The sequence below is a fragment of the Salarias fasciatus genome, chromosome 13 (genome assembly GCF_902148845.1).
Source record: "Salarias fasciatus chromosome 13, fSalaFa1.1, whole genome shotgun sequence".
NCBI classification, from domain to species: Eukaryota; Metazoa; Chordata; class Actinopteri; order Blenniiformes; family Blenniidae; genus Salarias; species Salarias fasciatus.
The window spans coordinates 862,277-889,070 of NC_043757.1; the positions used below are offsets into that span (position 1 = coordinate 862,277).

General features: G+C 51.2%; 3 protein-coding genes across 8 annotated transcripts; 2 read left to right on the top strand and 1 right to left on the bottom strand.

The window, feature by feature from the left end:
* The first annotated feature begins 4,458 nt into the window (after positions 1-4,458).
* On the top strand, positions 4,459-9,307 carry LOC115399216 (follistatin-related protein 1-like). The gene is made up of 7 exons (XM_030106491.1): positions 4,459-4,576; positions 5,033-5,062; positions 5,181-5,311; positions 6,808-6,911; positions 7,312-7,424; positions 8,983-9,113; positions 9,227-9,307. Exons 1-7 carry the CDS (start codon positions 4,531-4,533, stop codon positions 9,305-9,307), a joined length of 636 nt encoding a protein of 211 aa, XP_029962351.1. The 5' UTR covers positions 4,459-4,530.
* Positions 9,308-10,469: 1,162 nt separating this feature from the next.
* On the bottom strand, positions 10,470-13,782 carry LOC115399424 (runt-related transcription factor 3-like). Of its 2 annotated transcripts, none has more exons than XM_030106765.1 (6): positions 12,612-13,782; positions 12,233-12,402; positions 12,000-12,159; positions 11,459-11,563; positions 11,301-11,369; positions 10,470-11,024 (listed from the first exon to the last, which is right to left on the bottom strand). In XM_030106765.1, the coding sequence occupies exons 1-6, from the start codon at positions 12,715-12,717 to the stop codon at positions 10,684-10,686; spliced, it is 951 nt and encodes a 316-aa protein (XP_029962625.1). In that variant the 5' UTR covers positions 12,718-13,782; the 3' UTR covers positions 10,470-10,683. The 2 variants fall into 2 exon arrangements, with proteins under 2 accessions (XP_029962625.1, XP_029962624.1); XM_030106764.1 differs by having other exon boundaries at positions 11,277-11,369.
* On the top strand, positions 13,514-25,780 carry supt3h (SPT3 homolog, SAGA and STAGA complex component). 5 transcript variants are annotated; one of them, XM_030106763.1, is made up of 12 exons: positions 13,514-13,694; positions 14,764-14,862; positions 18,932-19,132; positions 20,331-20,417; positions 20,564-20,660; positions 20,940-21,082; positions 21,162-21,237; positions 22,308-22,420; positions 22,538-22,642; positions 22,739-22,867; positions 24,887-24,976; positions 25,607-25,780. In XM_030106763.1, exons 3-12 carry the CDS (start codon positions 19,130-19,132, stop codon positions 25,646-25,648), a joined length of 885 nt encoding a protein of 294 aa, XP_029962623.1. In that variant the 5' UTR covers positions 13,514-13,694; positions 14,764-14,862; positions 18,932-19,129; the 3' UTR covers positions 25,649-25,780. The 5 variants fall into 5 exon arrangements, with proteins under 5 accessions (XP_029962623.1, XP_029962619.1, XP_029962621.1 ...); XM_030106759.1 differs by having other exon boundaries at positions 19,048-19,132; XM_030106761.1 differs by having other exon boundaries at positions 13,514-13,672.
* The last annotated feature ends 1,014 nt before the right edge of the window (positions 25,781-26,794 follow it).

The window sequence follows — 26,794 nt, forward strand, 5'->3', positions numbered from 1 at the left end:
TCCTCAAGAAGAGTCTTCATGTTTCTAGACATTTACATTTTAGATGTGATTGATGTTTCTGTTTGACTGCCACTGTGTGTGTGTGTGTGTGCGTGTGTGTGTGTGTGTGTGTGTGTGTGTGTGTGTGTGTGTGTGTCAGAGCAGCAGCTGAGGGAAAACTGTTTTGTGGTGTTTTCCTGCGAGCCGCTCTGCAGGAATGTGACTGATTACAGTCGTCGGCGCCTCTCCTCTCTATGGAAAGCCAAAAGAGTCGCAATTCGCCTCTAATCCAACGCGTCTGGTCCTTAAAGGGCCTGTATCCTGCTTTTTTAAGCTCGTCCAAACCCCATTATTGGCATTAACATGGTAATAGTTTATTTTTGGTGCTAAGGAAAAATCATTTTGTGTTAAAGCTAGGGTCGACGATCTTGGAAAACTAGCATGTAGCACGAATGTAGCGTCTCCCCAAGGCTCCGCCCAGCTCCCACCCCATTGGAGGAGCTCCCGTTGGGAGCGAACGCACTGGACGTGGAAGCGCCACGCGCACGGAGTTTGTGATGGCCTCCAATGGTATTAACCTTTGTGCCTTGGCAACGCGCTCTGAACCAGGGCCAGTGCACGCCATTGAAATGTACGCGCAGAGGGCTGGTAGAACGGCGAAGGGATTTGATTGGTTCCTGAAGAGCGGTCCGCGCCTTATGATTGGTCGGAGTTTCTACACTCCTGTGGCCGCTACAGTGGTCAGATTTTTTCCGCATCTTTTTCCGTCCTCATAATGTACTGACTTCTCCCAGGTGGCAGGGAGCATTTCACCCAGGATGACAAGAAGTGCTTTTGGACAACATCGTCTACCCGAACTTTAAATAAAAGATTTTCTGGGGCTAATTCTGAAACCCGGAAGAGAAAACGCTCTGTTTCACTGAATCCCGCCTCTCCCCCTGTGGACTTTGACTGACAGCGAACTTCAACCAATCAGAGCTTCAAAACAAATACGTCATGAGTTAGCTTCTCTAAGGGTTAGCTTTAGCTTCTCTTCACGGGAAGACACGCAAAAACGTCTTTTCCTGTTAGAAACTCACCAAGCGCAGACCCTTCAGACCCTTCAGACCCTCCAGACCCTTCAGACCCTCCAGACCCTTCAGACCCTTCAGACCCTTCAGACCCTCCAGACCCTTCAGACCCTCCAGACCCTTCAGACCCTTCAGACCCTCCAGACCCTCCAGACCCTTCAGACCCTTCAGACCCTCCAGACCCTCCAGACCCTTCAGACCCTTCAGACCCTCCAGACCCTCCAGACCCTCCAGACCCTCCAGACCCTTCAGACCCTTCAGACCCTCCAGACCCTCCAGACCCTTCAGACCCTCCAGACCCTCCAGACCCTTCAGACCCTTCAGACTCTTGCTCTTGCTTGATTGTTGCTTTCAGACGATGGTTAAAGTTTATCTCTGTAATCGGAGATAAAAAAAGCGGCAATGCTGATTGCCGAGGGCCTGGGGGGGGGGGGGGGGGGGGGGGGGGGGCGGAGTTCAACTTTGTGCCGTACTCAGGTTTGGAGAGTTTCAAACGAGCTGTTTTCTCCCCGAGGGGAGGGGCTGCTGTAGAGAGCAGCAGACTGAAGAGATCACTCAGACATGTGGATGAAGGCAGATCACATTCTGGGGTGGTTTTAAAGGCAAATCGACTTTGTGGGATGCTGAAAACTTTAAAAAAGTGGATTTTGCATGATATAGGTCCTTTAAGACGCTGTAAAAAACGCCCGTTTTATTAAAAACAGGCGTAAAATACGTGCATTTTAAACAAGACACGCGTTTTTTACGCCGTTTTATGAGATGTTGATGAGCTCTGCCCTCTGAAAAACACAGCCGTCTACAGCTTCAGCAAATCCACGTAAAGTACGTGTGTTTGTACAAATAAAACGCGCGTGTTTTACGCCCGTTTTATTTAAAACGGGCATTTTTTGCGGCGTCTTAAGGATGAGACGCGTTGGATTAGTGGCAAATTGTGACTCTTTTGGCTTTCCATACCTCTCAGCCCCTCCGGCTGGAGTCACGGTTCGATCCCCCTGCGCAGCGTGGCGCCTCGCTTCAGAGACGGAGCCTCAGGATGCAGGACGACCGTCCTCACGCCTCAGCCTCTTCGGTTGATGAGAAACAGTCCTGCAGAGGAACAGCAAACAGAAACCTCTGAAATGTTCCTTCATTACAGATATATCAACATTTACAGATGGATTAAAAATATTCGCAAATGACAAAGAAAAATAAATCAACGATGTAAAAATTGCAGGATGAATGTTGATTTAGAAAATGGATCATAAACGACATTCCACTGACACGGTGGAGCGACATACAAACAACCAGGAATCATTTATCACATTTATGGCAAAAATCAAGTAAATAACCAAGAAAAACCGTTTATAAAGCTTTTTATTCAAGATTCTTTACAAATTCTTTACAAAGAGAAGAAGAAGAAACAGGAAGAAAGAAGAAATGAGTGGAAAGTGAAAGAAGAGAGAGAGGAGAAACTCCGAGGATCCAGCAGGACAAATCCTTTAACAGCCTCCTGTGTGTGTGTGTGTGTGTGTGTGTGTGTGTGTGTGTGTGTGTGTGTGTGTGTGTGTGTGTGTGTGTGTGTCCTAACAGCAGGTTTTTAGAGCAGCAGATGTCAGCTGCAGGGCCTCAAGGCGACAGATGTATCTGTTGTTGTTTTGTGTGTGTGTGTGTGTGTGTGTGTGTGTGTGTGTGTACATGCACATTCTTGCACATTTGGAAAGTGAGCAGATTTGTTCTCATCTGTGAGACGTCTGTGAGACGGTTCGTCCACTGAGCTGTTGGAGGGACGCAGCGGGTCCAGCAGTGTCCTCAGAGACACCCAGAGATCCTTAAAGATCCTTAAAGATCCCCTACAAGTCTGTCCACTGGGAGCAGTTTGGGGTGCGGTGCCTTGCCCAAGGGCACTTGGATGTGTGGCTGTGGGGAGGCAGGAATTGAACTACCAACCTCCCAGTTGTGAGGTGACCGCTCTTCCACCGGCGCATCCACCGCCCCCTCAAACCACCTGGTCCCCTAAACGCCCTGGTCCCCTAAACCCCCCTGATCCTCTAAACCACCTGATCCTCTAAACCCCCTGGTCCTCTAAACCCCCTGATCCTCTAAACCCCCTGGTCCTCTAAACCCCCTGGTCCCCTAAACCCCCCTGATCCTCTAAACCCCCTGGTCCTCTAAACCCCCTGGTCCTGAGTTCAGTTTGATGTTTTCTGGTCTCATGGTTTCAGCTGTCTTCCTGTCCGTCCTGCTTGTGAGACGAGATGAAAGACAGAGACTTGGGGACGAGTTCTGGACCTCCTGGTCTCTGAATCCTCCCTGAAGAAGGTCAAGTTCGCTTCGTAGAACTACTGACTTCTTCCAGTCTGGGTCCTGACCCAGGACCAGGACCAGACCAAGACTGAGCCAAGACCACCTGACCCAGGACCAGGACCAGACCAAGACTGAGCCAAGACCACCTGACCCAGGACCAGGACCAGACCACCTGACCCAGGACCAGGACCAGGACCAGACCAGTCTGGAGTGACAAAATAAAAGTAAATAAAAGCAGCAGAATATTAAACGAGTGGAGCCGCTGAGCAGCTGCTGCACTGCACAGGTGGTGTGTGTGTGTGTGTGTGTGTGTGTGTGTGTGTGTGTGTGTGTGTGTGTGTGTGTATGTGTGTGTGTTCAGAGTCATTGTCATTCAAAGTCCCTCTCCGTGGGAGGTCAAAGGTCACCATCTGGAGTCATGCACACACCCAAACGGACTTTCTCTCTCAGCGCTGCGAAGTGTCTAACTGTGTGTGTGTGTGTGTGTGTGTGTGTGTGTGTGTGTGTGTGTCAGGACCACTCGGTGTGTGCCCGGACGTTCTGCGGTGCTGGGAGAGAGTGTGTGTCCACCGGCAGAGGGGAGCCGGTCTGCCGCTGTCTGCAGGTAAACCTGGTTCAGACGCTGCTCGCTCTGGAGGGACTCTTATTTTGAAAGGGTTAAAAATGGAATGTTGTTGGAATTCCACTTTTTTCATGTTTTCTCAGAACAAATTGATATAAATACAAACTTTTACATCACAGTGTGACTCGTCTCTGCACTAAAACAAATGGACCTATCGGGACTTGTTGATACTGATCAGTTCTGATCGGATTGCTTCACTGTGGAGTTCTGACAGGAAACAGACTGAGATGAGCCGATTATTAAAAATATTGTCACGTTAACAGAAAAACCGGCAGCTTTAGTCTGTGGTTTGGGCTTCTCCGTGATGTTTAGTGAACTTGTTTTCAATGAAACGGATCCAGTTAAAGAGCTGAACCTGCCCTGATCGGTTCTGATCAACAGTATGACACCTGTGGACCAATGAGAGTGAGGAGCTTCGTCACACTTCCTGTTTCTCCACATGACGCTGTGTGTGTGTGTGTGTCTGTCTGTGTGTGTGTTCCTGCCTGGCAGCAGTGTGACGGAGCCGAGCGCTGGGTTTGTGGCAGTAATGGGAAATCCTACAGGAATCACTGTGAGCTGCACCGAGACGCCTGCATGAGTCAGAACAAGATCCACGTGGAGCACAGGGGGCGCTGTCTGGGTCAGAACACACACACACACACACACACACACACATACACACACACACACACACACACACACACACACACACACACACAGTCTCGTATTTCTATCCTTGTGGGGACCGTCCATTGACTCCCATTCATGTCTAGCCCCTAACCCTGACCCTTACCCTAACCCTAACCCACACCACAACAAAGCCTAACCCTAAAGAAATGTTTTTGACCTTTTACTTTTTTCAGTAACAACAACATGGTCAAGAAAACACTGTTTCTCCTACTTAGGACCGGAAAAAGGTCCCACAAGGCACGTCGTTCCACGTTTTGCTATCCTTGTGGGGACATTTGGCCCCAACAAGGATAGAAATACGAGAACACACACACACACACACACACACACACACACACACACACACATGAGTGAGTACCTGAGGTGTAACAGTAGTGTGTGTGTGTGTGTGTGTTTCTGTCTGCAGACAAACCAGCGGAGACAGACGTCAGCCCGAGTGAGTCCAGATTGATGAAAGATGTCAGTCGCTGGTGTTGTGCCAGCCTATTGATGTGTGTGTGTGTGTGTGTGTGTGTGTGTGTGTGTGTGTGTGTGTGTGTGTGTGTGTGTTTCAGTTGTGTGTTTCCTGGCTGATCGTGATTGGCTGAGGGAGCGAGTGATCCAGTGGATTCAGACGGAGGTGGATCCTGACCGTCGGTCCCTGAACGCCTCGTCAGTCAGTGACCTGCTGCTCGACTACTTCCAGGTCGGAACCCGACGTCACTGTCACTGCTCTCATTATACAGTCTGACAAGGGGCACAGCAGGTGTGTCTGTTGCCATGGAGACCAGCTGCTCCCAGCAGTCCTGACAGTGAATCAGCAGTTTTTCACCCAGTTTGTATGGCTGAAGAAATGTCATTTCTCAAGAAGACAGTCAGCTGTTCTCTATCGGTAGTCAGCTGTTCTCTGTCAGCAGTCAGCTGTTCTCTATCGGCAGTCAGCTGTTCTCTGTCGGCAGTCAGCTGTTCTCTATCGGTAGTCAGCTGTTCTCTATTGGCAGTCAGCTGTTCTCTATCGGCAGTCAGCTGTTCTCTGTCGGCAGTCAGCTGTTCTCTATCGGCAGTCAGCTGTTCTCTATCGGTAGTCAGCTGTTCTCTGTCAGCAGTCAGCTGTTCTCTATCGGTAGTCAGCTGTTCTCTGTCAGCAGTCAGCTGTTCTCTATCGGCAGTCAGCTGTTCTCTGTCGGCAGTCAGCTGTTCTCTATCGGTAGTCAGCTGTTCTCTATTGGCAGTCAGCTGTTCTCTATCGGCAGTCAGCTGTTCTCTGTCGGCAGTCAGCTGTTCTCTATCGGCAGTCAGCTGTTCTCTATCGGTAGTCAGCTGTTCTCTGTCCACAGTCAGCTGTTCTCTGTCAGCAGTCAGCTGTTCTCTATCGGCAGTCAGCTGTTCTCTGTCCACAGTCAGCTGTTCTCTGTCAGCAGTCAGCTGTTCTCTATTGGTAGTCAGCTGTTCTCTGTCCACAGTCAGCTGTTCTCTGTCGGCAGTCAGCTGTTCTCTGTCCACAGTCAGCTGTTCTCTGTCGGCAGTCAGCTGTTCTCTGTCAGCAGTCAGCTGTTCTCTATCGGCAGTCAGCTGTTCTCTGTCAGCAGTCAGCTGTTCTCTATCGGCAGTCAGCTGTTCTCTGTCCACAGTCAGCTGTTCTCTGTCTGCAGTCAGCTGTTCTCTGTCAGCAGTCAGCTGTTCTCTGTCCACAGTCAGCTGTTCTCTGTCAGCAGTCAGCTGTTCTCTGTCCACAGTCAGCTGTTCTCTGTCGGCAGTCAGCTGTGCTCTATCGACAGTCAGCTGTTCTCTGTCGGCAGTCAGCTGTTCTCTGTCAGCTGTTCTCTGTCAGCTGTTCTCTGTCGGCAGTCAGCTGTTCTCTGTCGACAGTCAGCTGTTCTCTGTCGGCAGTCAGCTGTTGTCTATCGACAGTCAGCTGTTCTCTGTCGGCAGTCAGCTGTTCTCTGTCGGCAGTCAGCTGTTCTCTGTCAGCTGTTCTCTGTCAGCTGTTCTCTATCGACAGTCAGCTGTTCTCTGTCGGCAGTCAGCTGTTCTCTGTCAGCTGTTCTCTATCGACAGTCAGCTGTTCTCTGTCGGCAGTCAGCTGTTGTCTATCGACAGTCAGCTGTTCTCTATCGACAGTCAGCTGTTCTCTGTCGGCAGTCAGCTGTTCTCTGTCAGCTGTTCTCTGTCGACAGTCAGCTGTTCTCTCTTGTTCCGCAGACGTTCGATGACGGCGACTCTCAGCTGGACTCCAAAGAGCTTCTGAACTTCCTGAAACACAACGAGGCGCCTCTGAACCTGACGACCTTTGACCCGCTGCTCAGGTGCTCCACAGTCCTCCATCATCCACCCTGTCGCCTGGTAGCTACGTCACTGCAGCTGCTCCACCTGTACGATCAGTGAGCCTCCAGCAGGCTCTAAAGAGGGACTGACGTTCAGGGTTCCTCTCGTCCCTCTCAGACGTTCTCATGTCTGGGGAGTGGAACCTTCAGGAACGCTAGCGTCTGTCTGTTCTACTGTTCCGCTGTTCAACAGGCAGTGAACGACACACATGATCAATCTGACTGGATCCACTCTGTTGGTTCCCTCATGGTCCACTCTTCCCCTCCCTGGTTCTCTCTGACGTTCCGTCTCTGGTTCTCTGACGTTCCGTCTCTGGTTCTCTGACGTTCCGTCTCTGGTTCTCTGACGTTCCGTCTCTGGTTCTCTGACGTTCCGTCGCAGGTCTCTGTGTGTCGACGCCCTGATCGAGCTCTCGGATGAAAACGCCGACTGGAAGCTGAGTTTAACCGAGTTCATCAACTGCCTGACGCCCGAATACCGTCCAGCAGAGAGGAGTAACCGCAGAACCACCGTCCTTCACTCCTTCACTCCATCACTCCTTCACTCCATCCTCCATCCATCACTCCTTCACTTAATCACTCCTTCACTCCATCCATCACTCCTTCACTCCATCACTCCTTCACTCCATCCTCCATCCATCACTCCATCACTCCATCCTTCACTCCATCACTCCTTCACTCCATCCATCCATACATACATCACTCCATCACTCCTTCACTTCATCACTCCATCCATCACTCCTTCACTTAATCACTCCTTCACTCCATCCATCACTCCTTCACTCCATCACTCCATCCATCACTCCTTCACTTAATCACTCCTTCACTCCATCCATCACTCCTTCACTCCATCACTCCATCCATCACTCCTTCACTTAATCACTCCTTCACTCCATCCATCACTCCTTCACTTAATCACTCCTTCACTCCATCCATCACTCCTTCACTCCATCACTCCTTCACTCCATCCATCCATACATACATCACTCCATCACTCCTTCACTCCATCACTCCATCACTCCATCCATCACTCCTTCACTCATCACTCCTTCACTCCATCCATCATCATGATGATTTACAGTTCTTCTTCTCCTCCTCTGGTTTGTCTCATTTCTCCAAACAGAAACTGACTTCTCTGAGCAGCAGGGACAACCCTCCTGTCCTCTGGACAGCGTCTCCTCATTTCACCACAGTGGAAACATCTCCGTCCAGGTCTCAGTGTCTCAGAACGTCGGAAGGTGTTTAATCACAGTCAGGCTGGATGGAGCTCGATTTACAAGTGATCATAGATCATGTTGATCTGAGGAGGACCAGGAGGACCAGGAGGACCAGGAGGAGGGGGCGGGGGGTTAGGGGGGACCAGGAGGAGCAGGGAGACCAGTGAAGCTTCAGCTTCAGTTCCAGCAGTTTTCCTTCTGGTTTGTGGGAATAAAAACTATGAGAGGAACCAGAACCTGAAGCTCTGGACCCAGACTGGAACCAGAACCTGAAGCTCTGGACCCAGAGTGGAACCAGAGCCTGAAGCTCTGGACCCAGACTGGAACCAGAGCCTGAAGCTCTGGACCCAGACTGGAACGAGAACCTGAAGCTCTGGACCCAGACTGGAACAAGAACCTGAAGCTCTGGACCCAGACTGGAACAAGAACCTGAAGCTCTGGACCCAGACTGGAACAAGAACCTGAAGCTCTGGACCCAGACTGGAATGAGAACCTGAAGCTCTGGACCCAGACTGGAACGAGAACCTGAAGCTCTGGACCCAGACTGGAACAAGAACCTGAAGCTCTGGACCCAGACTGGAACAAGAACCTGAAGCTCTGGACCCAGACTGAGAGAAGAGCTCCAGCAGGAGAACCGAGGTTCTGCTGTTGGAAAATGTTTCTGTTTGAAGAAATGAGGAAAAACCAGTGTTGGAGAACTGTAGCCCACGATACAGGCTGATGACACACTTCCAACCAGTTCAGGCTCTGATGTGTGTGTGTGTGTGTGTGTGTGTGTGTGTGTGTGTGTGTGTGTGTGTGTGTGTGTGTGTGTGTGTGTGTGTGTGTGTGTGCAGAGTGTGCTCTGGAGGACGGGGTGTTCGAGGACGGAGCTGAGACTCGGATGGAGTGTAACAGGTGTGTGTGCGCCTGTGGGAACTGGGTGTGCACGGCTCTGACCTGCAACGGTGAGTCTGCCGAGACATGTGTGCACTTTCACGTGCACTGATTCCTCCCCTGAGTGTGTGTGTGTGTGTGTGTGTGTCTGTCCGCACGGCAGGAGAGCGGCGGGCGGAGGAGGAGGCAGCGGGCAGAGCGGAGGAGGAAGAGGAGGAAGAGATGACGGAGGAGGAGTGGAGCCGGAGGGTGGCTGAGCTCTCCACACAGCGGCTCCGCCTGTAGCTGCTCCACCTGTAGCTGCTCCGGCTGTAGCTGCTCCACCTGTAGCTGCTCCGGCTGTAGCTGCTCCGGCTGTAGCTGCTCCACCTGTAGCTGCTCCGGCTGTAGCTGCTCCACCTGTAGCTGCTCCGGCTGTCGCTGCTCCACCTGTAGCTGCTCCGGCTGTAGCTGCTCCGGCTGTAGCTGCTCCACCTGTAGCTGCTCCGGCTGTAGCTGCTCCACCTGTAGCTGCTTTGGCTGTAGCTGCTCCGGCTGTAGCTGCTCCACCTTTAGCTGCTCCACCTGTAGCTGCGTCTGGCTGTAGCTGCTCCGCCTGTAGCTGCTTCAGCTGTAGCTGCTCCAAGTGTAGCTGCGTCCGGCTGTAGCTGCTCCGCCTGTAGCTGCTTCGGCTGTAGCTGCTCCACCTGTAGCTGCTCTGGCTGTAGCTGCTCTGGCTGTAGCTGCGTCCGGCTGTAGCTGCTCCGACCTGTAGCTGCTTCGGCTGTAGCGGCTCCGCCTGTAGCTGCTTTGGCTGTAGCTGCTCCACCTGTAGCTTCTCCGGCTGTAGCTGCATCCGGCTATAGTTGCTCCGCCTGTAGCTGCTTTGGCTGTAGCTTCTCTGCCTGGAGCTGCTTCGGCTGTAGCTGCGTCTGGCTGTAGCTGCGTCCGGCTGTAGCGCCGGCCTGAGGACTCATCTCTCTGTTTCGTTTAAACTCATTTCTTCCTGTTGCTGCAGATCGTCAGTGAACACATCAGGGAATGTGTTTGCTGTGTTTTTAAAACTTGGCACTTCAGGGTCTGACTGTTGTAGGACTGTTGTCACCCGCAGACCCCAGGATCACCCGGGTTCTGGAGCATCGGGTTCTGATGATCTGTGATCTTATGAACGTCTGGACCAAGAATAAACTCTGCTCTGGATTCCAGGAATCTTTTCTTTATTTATTGTTGATTCTTTCACGCGTTTCTAAACTGGACCTTCCAGATTGACGCTTTCTGACGAAACATCTAGACTGTGGCTCTCATGTTTTTATCATTTAATCCTGTCCAACTTTTACACAATGTTTTTGTTATTTTAAATCAACAGTCGAACCACCAGATATCATTATCATTATCATTAGTAAAGAAGGAACCGGCTGAAGTAATTCACCAAAATCGGATCCTAGATGCCAGAAAATCACCAGAAAAATGAAATTCATAGTTAATGGTTTTAGCAATATGATCATTTATTTCATTTATTGATTGCAGAAATTGACCTGATGGAAGAAACTCAAAAGGAGGAATTTTAAAAGAAACTTTTTCATGTTTTTTCTTTCCGTTCTGTTACATTAATAAACACAACTTTAAAAAGAATAAATACAATCACTCATTTCTTGCTTCTGTATTAATTAAGCAGTAATTGATTAATAGGGTCTCCAAACAGGCTCCTCCCCCCTCATGGAAAGACACGCCCCCTCGATGTAGTTGCTGAGCGCCGTGATGACGTTGCGGTCCTCCCCCGCCGTTTGGTTCGGTCCGTAGTAGAAGCTTCCGGGCTGGAAGGGACCACTGTGGCTGAGCGGAGGGGGGGCGGTAGGGGCGGGGCCGGGGAGGTGGGGGGGCAGGTAGGAGCTGTAGGGCGGGGGCTGGGCGGAGTACGGCAGGCCCGGGAGGTGGTGGTGGTGGTGGTGGTGGTGCATCCTGGGCGTGACCTGACCCAGGAAGGAGTCACCGGTCCACAGAGAGGAGGAGAAGGATCTGCAGTCTGCACACACACACACACACACACACACACACACACACACACACACACACACACACACACACACACAGGTTTCCACATTTCTTATTCTACAGAGAATTAAACAGATCTGCAGTGTGTCACTCCACCCATCCTTCCGTACATACATCCATCCTTCATCCATTCATTAATCCATCTGTCATCCACCTGTCTATCATCCACCTGTCTATCATCCATCCATCCATCCATCCATCCATGCTAGCATCTGGTCTGTACCAGCAGTACTCCTGGCTGTCCCACCTGGTAGGGTGGTGCTGATGCTGCTGGAGGTCCTGAAGGTTCCAGCCTTCCCCTCTTTCTGCCTCTGGCCTGAGGGGAACCAGAAGGATGAATAACGTTAATAACGGTGGTCCCGGCCCCGGCCTCGGTCCCGGTCCCTCTCTCCGGTGTGTACTGACGTCTGGGCAGCCGCGGCCCGTCCACAGTGATCTTGATGGCTCGGTGCAGCGTGGCGACCTGAGGCGGCGAGCTGAGCACGTTTATGGTCACGGTGAAGCTTTTGCCTGGATAGAACCAACAACACAGGGAACGTCTGAACACGCAGAGTTCTTCTTCTGCTGTCGGTAACCAGACGTTACTGAGCCGGCCTGAGGCCAGCGGAGAGCGCCACACTGGACTCTGCCTCTATGATGGGGAAAAACGAGATCTGAGACAAACGTGTTTATGTGGTTGAATCTGAATGAATGTCCAAATGCAGAAAACCATGAAATCGGTGTGACTGCAGGTGAAACCAGAGGGACGAAATGTGTTGGACGAGGAGGAAGAGTCCGTGATGGAGAGAAGAAACGCTCAGCGTGGAAACAGGAAGCTGATTCAGACGGATCTGGGTTTGATCATCAGCAGGTTGAGGAAATATGTTCCTGATGTGTGTGTGTGTGTGTGTGTCTGTCCTGCTGTGTTCCTGATGTGTGTGTGTGTGTGTCCTGCGTTGTCCTCCACCTCGGCCGCTGCGGCCGATGAAGCGCAGGTCGTTGAAGTGGGCGTGGCCCTGCTTCATGGTGGCCGTGGCGTTGCGTAGCTCGGCGCTGCTGTTGTCCTCGTTGCCGGCCATCACCGTCACCGCCACACCGTCCGGCACGTCGTTGCCCAGGGCGACCACCTGGAGGACGGAGCACAGGTGAGCGTGGCGCCCCCCGCAGGCGGAGCCGGCGCTGACCGGGCGGACGTCTCACGCTGAAGGCCCGGGGCAGCGTCTTGTTGCACCTCCAGTGCTGAGGCAGGCTGCTGCACAGGAAGTTTGGACTGTCGGTCTGCACCAGGCCTCTGGGGGGCGCCGTACTGCGCTGCTGGTGACCTCTGACCTCCTGGTCCTCCAGCGGACGGCTGCATTTCACCGCCGGGTCTGTGGGAGAGCGTCAGACAGAATCACACTCCTCACTCTATCGGATTATCGGATGTTTGAGGAAAGAAGAATCAATAAAAACACCTGTGAATCATTCAGGTTTAAGAACTGAAAAGCAAATTGAGACGTTCTGAATTTAAAAAGCTCATAATCTCGCCTTATTTTCAGGTTTCAAATGTAAAAATAAAACACAACATTTAGATTATCACCTGATATTTTAGGTCTTAAATTTCTCTCTTCTTTGTGTCTTTGCAGCAGTTTCTTTCTCTCTTCTTTCTGTTTCTTTCTTTTGTTAATTTTTCTTTCTGTGCACATTTCTCTCCAGGAGTAATTCTTTCTCTCTTAGCATAAGAATAAATCCATTTTTAAAAACCTGCACTGATCCATTATTTAATATAAAATGTTGATACAAAAATAACTGGGTTTTGTTGGCTCAATGAAAGATCATTCTGTCATAATTTATTACTGTCGTTCGTTGAATTTGCTGATGATTTAGAGCTGCATGTGAACAATCATTTTTAAAATGCCATAAACCTGTTTTATCTCAAACCAGTAAATATATATATTTATATCATCAAGTGGTCGTAAACATGCAGAAAACACTGCTGGAGCTGAAGTGACGTCCTGTCTTTCTTTTTAAACAGTTTAGCAGCTCGAGATTTCCATAATTTAACCTTTAAAAAAAATAAAAACATTTTTGTTTATCAGTTTTCAGAATTGAGACCGAGCTGGTTCCGGTTCCGGTTTGGATTCAGATTATCTGACGCTAACGCTAAAATCCCCCAAAACAGATGAGTCGTTTCATTCATCAAAATGAAAAAAAACACTGAGTTTTGTAGGAAAGCATGAAAACCTACAACTTTCTGTAATTAAAAAACAACTCCCAGCAGGCAGCGCGGGTTGTTGAGTGCATGACGCTGGAATAATGTTCAGAATATAGTAGGGTTTGTTTTTCTCTCTCCCTCGTCTTTGATCATTATTTTGTAGGATCATTATTAGTGGAAAGGCGGGAGAGTAGAAACGGTAGATACTCTGGTTCACACTCCGACACAGCAGGTGGCGGAAATGCACCCCTGAGCTGAGTGCCACCCGCCAGACACGACGCGAAGAAGAAGAAGAAGAAGAAGAAGAAGAAGAAGAAGAAGAAGAAGAAGAAGAAGAAGAAGAAGAAGAAGACGACAGCGCGGTTGTGTGACGTCACCACCCGGAAGTGAGACCGGATGTAAACACAGCTCGGCGGCGGCGGCAGCGTCTCTCCTGCAGCTCTCCGGTGAGGCTCTCCGAGCGGTTGGGTGTGTTTTTGTCGGTGCTCCGGCCCGCAGAGCCTCTCCCCGGCCCCTGTCCGCCTCTCCCCGGTCCCTCTCCGCCTCTCCCCGGCCCCTCTCCGCCTCTCCGCCTCTCCGCCTCTCCCCGGCCCCTCTCCGCCCCTCCCCGGCCCCTGTCCGCCTCTCCCCGGTCCCTCTCCGCCTCTCCCCGGCCCCTCTCCGCCCCTCCCCGGCCCCTGGCCGGCCCCTGTCCGCCTCCTCCCGCCGTGTTTGCCGTCGTTGTGTCGGGCTTTGTGCGGCTCTCACCGCAGGGTTTGAATAGGAGCTGCTCATTCAGGCTGGCCGCCGGACGGGAAGTGCGTGCGGTCAGACCAGCTGTCCGCCTGCTCGCAGCTCCTCACGCACGATCTGCCTCCGCACACACCGGCGTCTTGTCACCTTAAGCCCGGAGTCTTTCCTTCCGGCGTTCTGTTTCGTGCCAGCGGAGGAACCCGGAGCTTCAGACCTGCATCAGACTGAGCTCCGCTCTGGGTTTGCTGCTCATCAAACACCTACGGGGCGATTTTTCTTTTCTTAACCACCAGAACAAATACAGTCCCTGTTTTTCTGCCGCACGCAGTGACAGGCGCTCACTGGAAACCAGCTTCAGGCTGTCTGGGTGAGACTGTGAGAATATACATGATGCAGAACATGCAAACTCCACACGGAAAGGCTGGGTCGTGTTTGAAACTCGCTGTAGATCAGCAGGGATGATTTGAACGATTTCTTCAAACAAATGACCATAAAAATGCAGCGATTAAACAGATTAGATTAGAAAACATTTCATTTCTATTGGGTTTTTTTTTTGGGGGGGGGGGGGGGGGGGGTACCCAGCACTGTGGAGAGAACATGCAAACTCCACAGCGGTGCAGTGATTAGCACGAAATCCTCGTCTGGGAGAAGTGTGGAGGTTCTCCTTTCAGACTGACAGAACGTAGAAGAGACCCCCCACTCCTCCCCGGTCCTGGGGGGGGGGGGGGGGGGGGGGGGGGGTCAGTCAGACACTTCAACAGGCCGGTGGTGCAGCGCTGAAATGTGACCCTCTGTTTGGTTCCAGGTGGATTATGAGCAGCCCAATGGCCGGCTCTGCTGGCTCCGGGTCCAAAGACCGCCCAGCCTCCAGGACCAGCTTCATCCCAGAGCTGCAGAGCATGATGTGAGACACACACACACACACACACACACACACACAGGCACGTGTGGAGCCTCACCCCAGTACAGCATGGGGCTGCTGCTGCTGAACAGACTGTTTGAAGCCATCGAAGCCTGTTTGATAAAGAAACACACACACACACACACACACACACACACACACACACACACACACACACACACAATATTCCCAATGAGTTACAACTTACAAAGCCTTCAAATTCACACAGACACATGAATAAAATGTAATTGAGGTAATTTTATGTACACACACACACACACACACACACACACACACACACACACACACACACACACAGCCTTCTATAGAGACATCACTATTTGAATCTTTAAATCCTGGTAAAATCAGTAGGTTTGGATTAAAACTATGACTCATTTGTTTGGAGACTCTGTTCCTGCTGAATTTAGCGAGGAGTGAGCTGGAGCTGGTTCTGTGTGAATCGCTGACGGGACGGTTTCAGATTAAAAGGCTGCAGAGTGAACGCTGAGAGCGGCGGGAGGCTCTGCCTCTCTGAGTGTTTGAGGTGGTGAAAGCTGAGTGAGCAGATTCATCCTGTCACTCTGTGAGCCTCAGGGAGCAGGAGAGAGTCACGCTCCTCACAGTGAGGGTTAGCGTTGATCAGGACGTGATGGATGGAGGCTACAGGCATGAAGCATTACTGATCAGAGCAAGTCTGATGAAGTAATCATTAATATTTCTGGAGTGTGTTCAGGGGAAGAGTGAGGAGGAAGAACATGCAGTTTGTGGATTTTTCCATTCAGTTTGATGACATGCAGTGATTTAGAAAATCAGCCTGAATGTTCCTTCCTCCTCGTCTAATTTGTGTTTTTATTATGGACTGATATTGAACTCGGTGTTGACAGTCTAACATTCTGATTTAAATGTGATCAGTTACCTCGGTATTTCAGAACCAACCTCCCATTTTGGACGAATCTCTTGACGTTTTTGTCATTTTGAAGACTGAAACTGAAAATTTGTTGATGAAGATTAGCTGTAGAGGTACAACTGGAGATGATGACAGTTGAAAGGTGAGGAGAGGATCTGAACCGTTTAACAAACTGTAGTTAAAATAATGGCGTTTTCTCTTTTAGTGGGATTTCAGACGGTGCTCAAAAGATCTGGAAGACTTTGGTCCTGAAGTCGTTCTTTCACTGGAGTTTGCTAAAAACCCTGCATGATCTGGCCTGTGTGTGTGTCTGTGTGTCTGTGTGTGTGTGTGTGTGCAGCGACTCACCTGTTGTGTGTGAGAGGTTTTCTTGCTGTCGTTGGTGGTCAGAGAGGCTGAAACCAAACTAAACCCCAAAACCTAAAAACCCGACCGGGAGCCTGGAGTCCGCCTCCCGCAACCCAGACCAGAACCTGGTGACTGACGGCCGCTCTCAGCCAATGGGAGGGGGCGGGCGCGGGGGGGCGGTGGGGGGGGTCAGGTGTGTGCATGTGGGGCAGAAAATAAAAGACGTGTGAGCAGGAACAGAAGGAAGGAGCTTCAGGATGTGGCTTCAGGACGGTCTGCTGTCCTGGAAGTGGCTTCCACTGATGCAAATTGAGGTTTGACCAGAGTGTGTGTGTGTGTGTGTGTGTGTGTGTGTGTGTGTGTGTGTGTGTGTGTGTGTGTGTGTGTGTGTGTGTGTGTGTGTGTGTGTGTGTGGTGGTGTGTGTGTGTGTGTGTGTTGTGTGTTGTGTGTGTTGTGTGTGTGTGTGTCTCAGATGCATTCATACTCAGGAGATGTGAGGCTGCTCTTCAGTTTTCGCAGAGTTTCTACCAGGATTCAGGGAAACGCTGTGACTGGGTGATCCCAGTGTGGCGCTGTGGATCCCGGTGCAGCGCTGTGGATCCCGGTGCGGTGCTGTGGATCCCGGTGCAGCGCTGTGGATCCCGGTGCGGCACTGTGGATCCCGGTGCAGCGCTGTGGATCCCGGTGATCCCGGTGTGTCGCTGTGGATCCCGGTGTGTCGCTGTGGATCCCGGCGCGGTGCTGTTTTTAGGTTAAAACTACTAAAACTGTTGCTAAAACAACGAAAACAAACAGTAAAACCAGTAAAATGAGAAAAACAGTAAAACTTCTTTAAAAAGTATCCTGGTTAAAACTACTGAAACAGTTGACCCCACCCCCCCCCCCATCCCCCCACCCCAAGAGAAAGAAAATAAATTGAGAGGAACAGCTGAAAAGGCTGAAACTATTGAACAAATAGATGTTGGAGCTGTAAACACTGAACAGCTCAAAGGGATTAAACCAAATAACACTGTTGGGGAAAAAATGCTAAAAGCAGTAAAATGATTTAAGTAAAGTTTATTTCGTAAAGATTAAATCACAAAGTGCAGCACAGAACATGATAAAAAGACATTCTTATTGTTGTGCAGATTAGAGTGAAATTTTGAGGTGGAAGCTTCCAGAAATGAGCGTCTTCAAGTCTGTCAGATTATAAAATAAAAGTAGAAATGATGAAAACCAATAAAACCTTTTTCCTTTAGTTTTCTTTTCCAAACTAGATAGAAGTAGTGAAACTGCAGAAAGAAATTAATCTAAAATAAAGCTCTGAAGGTAAAAGTGAGTAAAACATCTTGGAGTTGAAACGGCTGATGAATGACCTTCAGTGTGACCTTTCAAGGTCAAACTGGTTTTCTGCTCTCAGGAGATTTTTCTTCGTTTTTTTCCTGAAGCTTCCAGGCTGTTTGGGGTTCTGAAGTGACAGGATGGAGTCAGAAGGTTCATTTATGACTCTGTGGGTTAATCTTAAACCGACTGACTGTTGTCATGTGTTTGTAGTTGAAAGCCTCTCATTGCCTCTAGCAAGGCACTAGCATCACTGTCCCAGCTCGCCCTCTCCGAGCAGCACCAAGCTAACCACATCAAAACGTGGGTAAAATTCAGGAATAGTGTTCTGTGACTTTTCTCAGCGTTGCGGTGAAACAGTTCTGAGAAAATTCAAAAAACCCAGGATTTTTTTTCCCGTGTAAGCGGATGAGGGCCGGCTGGGAAAGATGACAAAATTCATCCCCGAATGAGTCCATCGCGCCTCGCCATGCTTTCAAGTAGAGACGTCATTAAAATATCAAAATTTAGGTATTTTTGTTCTCTGTTCAGTTGTGAAAACCTCATTTCAAAAACTTCCACCACATTTAAACTGTGAGCTTTAAAGGGCAACTCCGGTTTTTTGACACCTGGACCTTATTTCTAGGTGAGTCATGCTCATAAACTCACTCAGACAGACATGGTGCAGCTCGGATTATAACGTGTCCACCAAAGTGTTTTGGGGTTGTTGGATTGTGTATTTGATGAGTTTGATGAGGGGGAACAAAAATACCATTCACCTCCACTGTGTCCGTCCCGAAAACCTTCCCCGACTCGCCTCTGAATAAACAACAGCTCGCCTCACAGAAACAGTCAGTCTGCTGTTCGAAATGACTGAGGAACTGCGCTAAATGGGCCAATTTGCCAAAATGTTGAAGTTTCCTTTAATGAGGCGCAATTCGGCGTGTCTGAGTGTAGCCTGTCTTCTCTGTCTGAGACTCTGAGGGTCAGAGATAGAATGAATTTTGAGGAAGTGCAACAAACTTCAATTTTCATCTGCTCTGCTCTTGGTGTGTGTGTGTGTGTGTGTGTGTGTGTGTGTGTGTGTGTGTGTGTGTGTGTGTGTGTGTGTGTGTGTGTGTGTGTGTGTGTGTGTGTGTGTGTGTGTGTGTGTGTGTGTACGCATTTTTCTATCCTTGTGGGGACCAAATGTCCCCACAAGGGTGTGTGTGTGTGTTGGGGGGGGTCGGGGGTGGCAATCTTGGTAAAGACTTGGTATTTTATTATAAATCATATTTGATGAATTGTAAAATTATTATTGTAAAATTATGCTTCTTGCAAAACAAAGTCCCTGTCCCGGCGGGGGCAGGATGATCGTTACAGAGTACTTTTGAATTCATTAATGTATTTTGCGCATAATGCGATTAATCGCAGAAAAATTATGCAATTAATCACAATTTAGAAATGTAATCGTTGCCCAGCACGAGAGTAAACACAAAAGCTTTATGAAGCGTAAACACAGAAAATGGTGTTTCCAGTGGAAGCGTTGCCGTGGGAACGGGGCCTGGAGGCGTTGCCGTGGGAACGGGGCCTGGAGGAAGTGAGTGAAGTGTCCCCATAAGGCAGGTAAACCGACGGACTCTGTGTGTTCCAGGTTCGCTCTGGGAGACGCTCGCCGGCCTCTGCACGAGACGGCAGCGCTGGTGGAGGACATCGTGCACACACAGCTCATCACCATGGTAACACACACACACACACACACACACACACACACACACACACACACACACACACACACACACACACACACGCGCACACTAGGGACGCAACGGTACGCGGCAAAATATTGAACCGTTGGGTCCGCGAGGCCCTGATGGACCGCGGTTCTTCGGTTTTGTGGTTCGTTGTACACGCCTGCTTCACAGCCAAACAACCGCTCCCTCCACGAGCCAGCACCAGCTGCCGCTGGGTCAAAGTACAGCAGTAGTTGCCAGGTCTGCTAATTATCAGCTTCTTATTTTGAAAAGTCGCTTTTCAATGTTGGCAGTCATAAGTTGTGGGATTTTTTGTTGTTGTTTTTTTTGTTTTTTTGCTTGTTCGAAAAGTTCCGTTTTGGGCTTTTCTGCCAAACCCAGCTGAGACCTGAAGCCCCGATCATCTCGGTGGCTCCAAACACATCCACTTTATTGTGTATTTTACTGAACAGATCTGGCAACACTGAGTGCGCCTACAGAAGGCATGTCCAGCAGAGCGAAGAGTCCAGAGACAGAACTCTGAGCTCCAGCCTGGTTTAAATCTCCGCTTTCTGCTGCTGTATGATGGAAACAAGCCGTCAGGCAACAAGAGGATCTTTATGATTTGAAAACACGACGTTCAGGATCTGTTATCATGAGAGAAGCGTGATATCATCCAGGACACCAGTGATCCTGCTGTTAGTTAATGTTTACTGTGAAATGCAGTTTCTGCTGATGAGCAAAATAAAGCAAAAAATAACAAATAAAATAAAAAATAAAGGGCAATTTTTGGGAGAAACAAGTTTTTCTCTTTATGCACAAAATGTGAACCGAACCGAAACCGTGGCACGAAAACCGAGGTCCGGACCGTACCGTGGCACCCCTAACACACACACACGCACATGTTGGGTTTCCCACTCTTGTGGGGACCTTCCATTGACTCCCATTCATGTCTAACTCCTAACCCAGACCCTGACCCAGACCCTGACCCAGACCCTGACCCAGACCAGAACACAGCCGAACCCTAAAGAAACTTTTTTCAGTAACAAAAACATGGTCAAGAAAACACTGTTTCCCCTCATGGGGACCCAAGAAATGTCCCCACAAAGGACATTGTGCCGGGTTTTCCTATGTCGTGGGGACATTTGGTCCCCATGACATAGGAAAACTCGCACACAGTTGACAGGTGTGTGTGTGTGCTCAGCTCCATCAGGCCTGTGAGGGGGCGTCGCTCCGAGGATCCAGAGTCATTTCAGCAGAAGACATCCTGTTTCTGATGAGGAGGGACAAGGTGACACACACACACACACACTGAAAAACACAGCACACTGGACACACACTGAGACACGCACGCATGTACGCACTCTCACACACACACACACACACACACAGTCTGGTTCTGTGGTGTGTCTTGACTGACTCGTTCTGTTTCCTCAGAGGAAAGTCTCTCGGTTACTGAAATATCTGCAGTTCAGGGATTATAAATCCAAACTGCTGCGAAGTCTGGAGGAGGAGGAGCCTCAGCAGGAGCCAGGTGGGGTCAGACGATGACCTTTGACCTTTAACCTTCACGCAGTTACCTTCTCCATCAGATCGGATCATGAGAGGCCAGAACCCCAGTGGAGCTGACTGTGTGTGTGTGTGTGTGTGTGTGTGTGTGTGTGTGTGTGTGTGTGTGTGTGTGTGTGTGTGTGTGTGTGTGTGTGTGTGTGTGTGTGTGTGTGTGTGTGTGTGTGTGTGTGTGTGTGTGTGTGTGTGTGTGTGTGTGTGTGTGTGTGTGTGTGTGTGTGTGTGTGTGTGTGTGTGTGTGCAGACCGCTGGGCCGGAGCCGCCGGCGGCGCCCAGCGGCGGCAGCGATTGGCTCAGGACTTCCTGGTGTGGATGGATCAGACGGGAGAGCTGCTGACGCTGGCCGAGCGACAGGAAGTGGACCCGGTCAAACAGGAGAGGCTGGAGGTCGGAGGTCGTCATGGCGACCGTTTGATGGTGGAGGTGGTGAAGATGATGGTGGTGATGGTGTTTCTCTACCTTCCAGCGTTTGGAGCGTCAGACTCGGGCGATGGACCAGACTCAGTACTCCGAGTTCTGTGAGAGTCGACAGCTCAGCTTCGGTAGGACCGTCTCTCCACCCCCCTCCACCCCCCTCCACCCTGCTCCACCCTCCACCCTGCTCCTCACTGCTCCACCCTCCACCCTGCTCCACCCTCCACCCTGCTCCACCCTCCACCCTGCTCCACCCTGCTCCACCCTCCACCCTGCTCCACCCTCCACCCTGCTCCACCCTCCACCCTGCTCCACCCTGCTCCACCCTCCACCCTGCTCCACCCTGCTCCACCCTGCTCCACCCTCCACCCTGCTCCTCACTGCTCCACCCTCCACCCTGCTCCACCCTCCACCCTGCTCCACCCTGCTCCACCCTCCACCCTGCTCCACCCTCCAGCCTGCTCCACCCTCCACCCTGCTCCACCCTCCTCACTGCTCCACCCCTGCTCCACCCTCCACCCTGCTCCACCCTGCTCCCCCCTCCACCCTGCTCCACCCTCCACCCGCTCCACCCTCCACCCTGCTCCACCCTGCTCCACCCTCCACCCTCTCCACCGCCACCCCTGCTCCACCCTGCCTCCGCCCTCCACCCTGCTCCACCCTCCACCCTGCTCTCCACCCCTCCACCCTGCTCCACCCTGCTCCACCCTGCTCCACCCTGCGCCACCTCCACCCTGCTCCTCACTGCTCCACCCCCACCCTGCTCCACCCTCCACCCTGCTCCACCCCTCACTGCTCCACCCTCACTGCTCCACCCTCACTGCTCCACCCTCACTGCTCCACCCTCCTCACTGCTCCACCCTCCACCCTGCTCCACCCTCCTCACTGCTCCACCCTCCACCCTGCTCCACCCTCCACCCTGCTCCTCACTGCTCCACCCTCCACCCTGCTCCACCCTCCACCCTGCTCCACCCTCCACCCTGCTCCTCACTGCTCCACCCTCCACCCTGCTCCACCCTCCACCCTGCTCCACCCTGCTCCACCCTCCTCACTGCTCCACCCTCCACCCTGCTCCACCCTCCACCCTGCTCCACCCTCCTCACTGCTCCACCCTCCACCCTGCTCCACCCTCCACCCTGCTCCACCCTCCTCACTGCTCCACCCTCCTCACTGCTCCGCCCTCTCCTCCGCCCTGCAGCTAAGAAAGCCTCTAAGTTCCGGGACTGGCTGGACTGCAGCAGCCTGGAGCTGAAGCCCAACAGCGTTGCCATGGAGATCCTGTCCTACCTGGCCTACGAGACGGTTGCCCAGGTAACGGGCGGCTGGCCCGTCCTCCGGTCGGGTGACGCCTCCTGCTCATGAGTGTGTGTGTGTGTGTGTGTGTGTGTGTGTGTGTGTGTGTGTGTGTGTGTGTGTGTGTGTGTGCAGATTGTGGATCTGTCTCTGCTGGTGAAGCAGGAAATGACGGCCAAGACCAGCCCCGTCGGTCACGTGATCTCCGCCAGCTACATCCACTACAACACACACACCGAGGTACACACACACACACACACACACACACACACACACACACACACCTCATTTTAATGTAAAACAAAAAAAAAGCCCAGCGTGTGTGTCCTGCTTCAGGTGAAGAAAGACCCAGACTCTCCTGAGGCCACGCCCCCTTCAACTCCAAGCTCCTCCCACTCATCCAAGCCCCTCCTCCAGGGTAACGGCAGCCTGGACGGGCGGGCCAGACAGAGGAAACGCAAGAAGGTGTGTGTGTGTGTGTGTGTGTGGTGTGTGGTGTGTGTGTGTGTGTGTGTGTGGTGTGTGTGTGTGTGTGTGTGTGTGTGTGTGTGTGTGTGTGTGTGTGTGTGTGTGTGTGTGTGTGTACCTCGGTGTGTGTGTGTGTGTTAGAGATGTGTGGATGGCTCATTTTTCCATCCCGAACTGCCTCTTAAAGGACCTGCATCCTGCTTTTCTCGCTCGTCCAAACCCCATTAATGTCACTAACATGGTAACAGTTTATTTTTGGCGCAAAGGAAAAGTCATTTTGTGTGAAATAAAAGATTTTCGGAGGTTAATTCTGAAACCCGGAAGAGAAAACGCTCCGTTTCACTGAATCCCGCCTCTCCCCCTGTGGACTTTGACTGACAGCGAACTTCAACCAATCAGAGCTTCAAAACAAATACGTCATGAGTTAGCTTCTCTAAGGGTTAGCTTTAGCTCTTTAGCTTTAGCTTCTTTAAGGTCTCCTCAGTGGAAAATGTGAATCAGCTGCTGCTGGTCAGAGGAGAGTGGGGTGTTGTCTGCGGGGGGAGGGGAGTGGTGGTGTGGAGGAGGGGGGGGAGAGTGGTGGGGAGGAGTTCAACTTTGTGCCGTACTCAGGTTTGGAGAGTTTCAAACGAGCTGTTTTCTCCCCGAGGGGAGGGGCTGCTGTAGAGAGCAGCAGACTGAAGAGATCACTCAGACATGTGGATGAAGGCAGATCACATTCTGGGGTGGTTTTAAAGGCAAATCGACTTTGGGGCATGCTGAAAACCTTAAAAAAGTGGATTTTGCATGATGTAGGTCCTTTAAAAGAATACTCCGAAGATTTTGAACCCACGCCCTATCCCGATCATTTACAGAGTGAGATAAGCCCATAAATACCTTTTTTGTGTCCGTTGGTCCAGTGCCTGGCTAACAGCTGTTAGCATCGTAGTTAGCTTAGCTCAACTACGGCAGGTGAAGAGGAAACAGAGCCAGACTGAGAAAGTGGACAAAAGCCTCCTTCCAGTGGTCCAGGGGACGGCGAATAAATCCGAATGGTTATAAAACTTTTTAAAAGACGTGTTTTCTTTTCAATCCCTTAAAATAGCATTTTGATACACACAAAACAGAACAAGCATCGTGCGCTGCAGAGGGATATACCGGCGCACAGCAGCTGAGTCTGTGCTTCTACTGCTGTGCTCCGGTGTATCGCGCAGGTCTGTGTGGATCAAAACATCATTTTAACGGATTGAAAAAAAACACGTCTTTTAAAATGTGTTATAACCATTCGGATTTACTTCACGTGCTAACACGCCGTCCCCTGGACCGCTGGAAGGAGGCTTTTGTCCACTTTCTCAGTCTGGCTCTGTCTCCTCTTCACCTGCTGTAGTTGAGCTAAGCTAACTACGATGCTAACAGCTGTTAGCCAGGCACTGGACCAACGGACACAAAAAGGTATTTATGAGCTTAACTCACTCTGTAAACGATCGGGATAGGGCGTGGGTCCAAAATCTTCAGAGTATTCCTTTATAATCTCCATCCGCCCGCTATCCGCCCGCACAAATGATTTTTTTTTTCATTTTTCAAAACCGAACCCGCCCGCCATCCGCAGAATAGTTTTTAGGTGTGTTGAAGAAGCCTCGGCTTTTAAAATGTTGCTTTTTTTTTTTTTTGAGTGCTTCAACTGCAACCCGCCCGAATGTCATTAAAATCTTAATTTTTCGACACGTCATCCGCCTCATCCACGGTTATCTGCGGGCTCCGCAGGTGCAACCGCAATCCGCGCATTTCTAGTGTGTGTGTGTGTGTGTGTGTGTGTGTGTGTGTGTGTGTGTGTGTGTGTGTGTGTTTGTCATACTCATGATTGAAGCCTCAAGCTTGTAAATATTTTTGTTACCTAAAGCCTTGTAAAAGAGTGAAATATCTGAGTTTATGTTTATAAAATATGAAGTTATTTGTGTGTGTGTGTGTGTGTGTGTGTGTGTGTGTGTGTGTGTGTGTGTGTGTGTGTGTGTGTGTGTGTGTGTGTGTGTGTCTCAGAGTTGTCCAGCCTCAGTGGAGCCCCCCAGTGGAGCCATCCAGCCCTGTCACATCAGAGAGGCCATCAGGAGATACAACTACAGACACACAGTACGTTCCAGCAGGGTGTGTGTGTGTGTGTGCGTGTGTGTGTCACCCCCCCCCCACACACACACACACACACACACACACACACACTCGAGGTTTCATGCCGTTGGCTGTTGAGCATGTTGGCTAGCCGTTAGCAGTTAGCATTTAGCCAGTTCCCTCAGGGTTTCTGGCGGTGGGAACGAGTCGGCTGTCAGAGTTAATGGAATCAGTCATGGTGAATCAGTGTAGAGGTGACTGAAGGCTCACTGGTGTTTAATCACTTCATTTTTTCACTTTGAAAACTGTATTTTTTAACAGAGACGTCGCATAAAGTTGGTCTGCACGGCGCTTTATTTTGAAAGAAAATCCAACGAGGTGAAACAGGAAGTTCTTTGATTCCCGATCTCGACGCCGTGGTCGGAATCAGAAACTTCAGCAGTGACGTTCAATTCAGCGTCTGAACCGATCGGACTGACCAGTGCTTCACGTTCTGGACTGAAACCCGCCTTCAAACGCCGAGCGCCGTTTAAAACGTTGAGCTTAAAGCGAGTCGTGATTCCTGCTATTAAATAAGAACTTTTCTCATAATTGTGATTAAAGAAGTTCATCGTTCGACAGCGCTCCTCCTGACGTCTCTTCCTTCGTCTCCAGAGCGCGTACTGCCGGAGTGGGATGGCGTTCCTGGCCTGCTGACGCTCCGCCCACCTCCAGCTCCTGACCTCCACCTCCTGACCTCCAGCTCCTGACCTCCGGCTCCTCACCTCCACCCCCTGACCTCCACCCCCTGACCTCCACCTCCTGACCTCTACCCCCTGACCTCCACCCCCTGACCTCCACCTCCTGACCTCCACCTCCTGACCTCCACCTCCTGACCTCCACCCCCTGACCTCCACCTCCTGACCTCCACCTCCTGACCTCCACCCCCTGACCTCCACCTCCTGACCTCCACCTCCTGACCTCCACTCCCTGACCTCTACCCCCTGACCTCCACCCCCTGACCTCCACCCCCTGACCTCCACCCCCTGACCTCCACCTCCTGACCTCCACTCCCTGACCTCTACCCCCTGACCTCCACCTCCTGACCTCCACCCCCTGACCTCCCCCTCCATTCCTCTGCTTCTGTTGCTTCAATAAAACTTTTTTTTTTAGTCAAGCTGAGTTTGTATTTTCTTATTGCATTACTGTTACATTACTGCCTCTGGATCCCGAACCCTGAGGGAGACCGCCACTCTGGATCCAGGACCCTGAGGGAGATCGCCACTCTGGATCCAGGACCCTGAGGGAGACCGCCACTCTAGATCCAGGACCCTGAGGGAGATCGCCACTCTGGATCCCGGACCCTGAGGGAGACCGCCACTCTAGATCCAGGACCCTGAGGGAGACCACCACTCTGGATCCAGGACCCTGAGGGAGATCGCCACTCTGGATCCCGGACCCTGAGGGAGATCGCCACTCTGGATCCAGGACCCTGAGGGAGACCGCCACTCTAGATCCAGGACCCTGAGGGAGATCGCCACTCTGGATCCCGGACCCTGAGGGAGATCGCCACTCTGGATCCAGGACCCTGAGGGAGACCACCACTCTAGATCCCGGACCCTGATGAGGCTCTAAAGGTGCATTAAGGAGTTTTTCGACTTTAAAAATACTAATGCTGTGTCCAATGAGCCCTGACAGATTCATCACCAGAACCTCTAACAGGCTAAACTGTCACTTCACAGTGCCGGTCCGGCTCCAGCATTTTTTTGGGGAGAATTTGAAAGGAATGACGTAATGCACGCTCCGGCTGGCCTGATTTAGTTAGGTTTCGTTTTGTCCGCCATTACTCCGCCAGATGCTTAG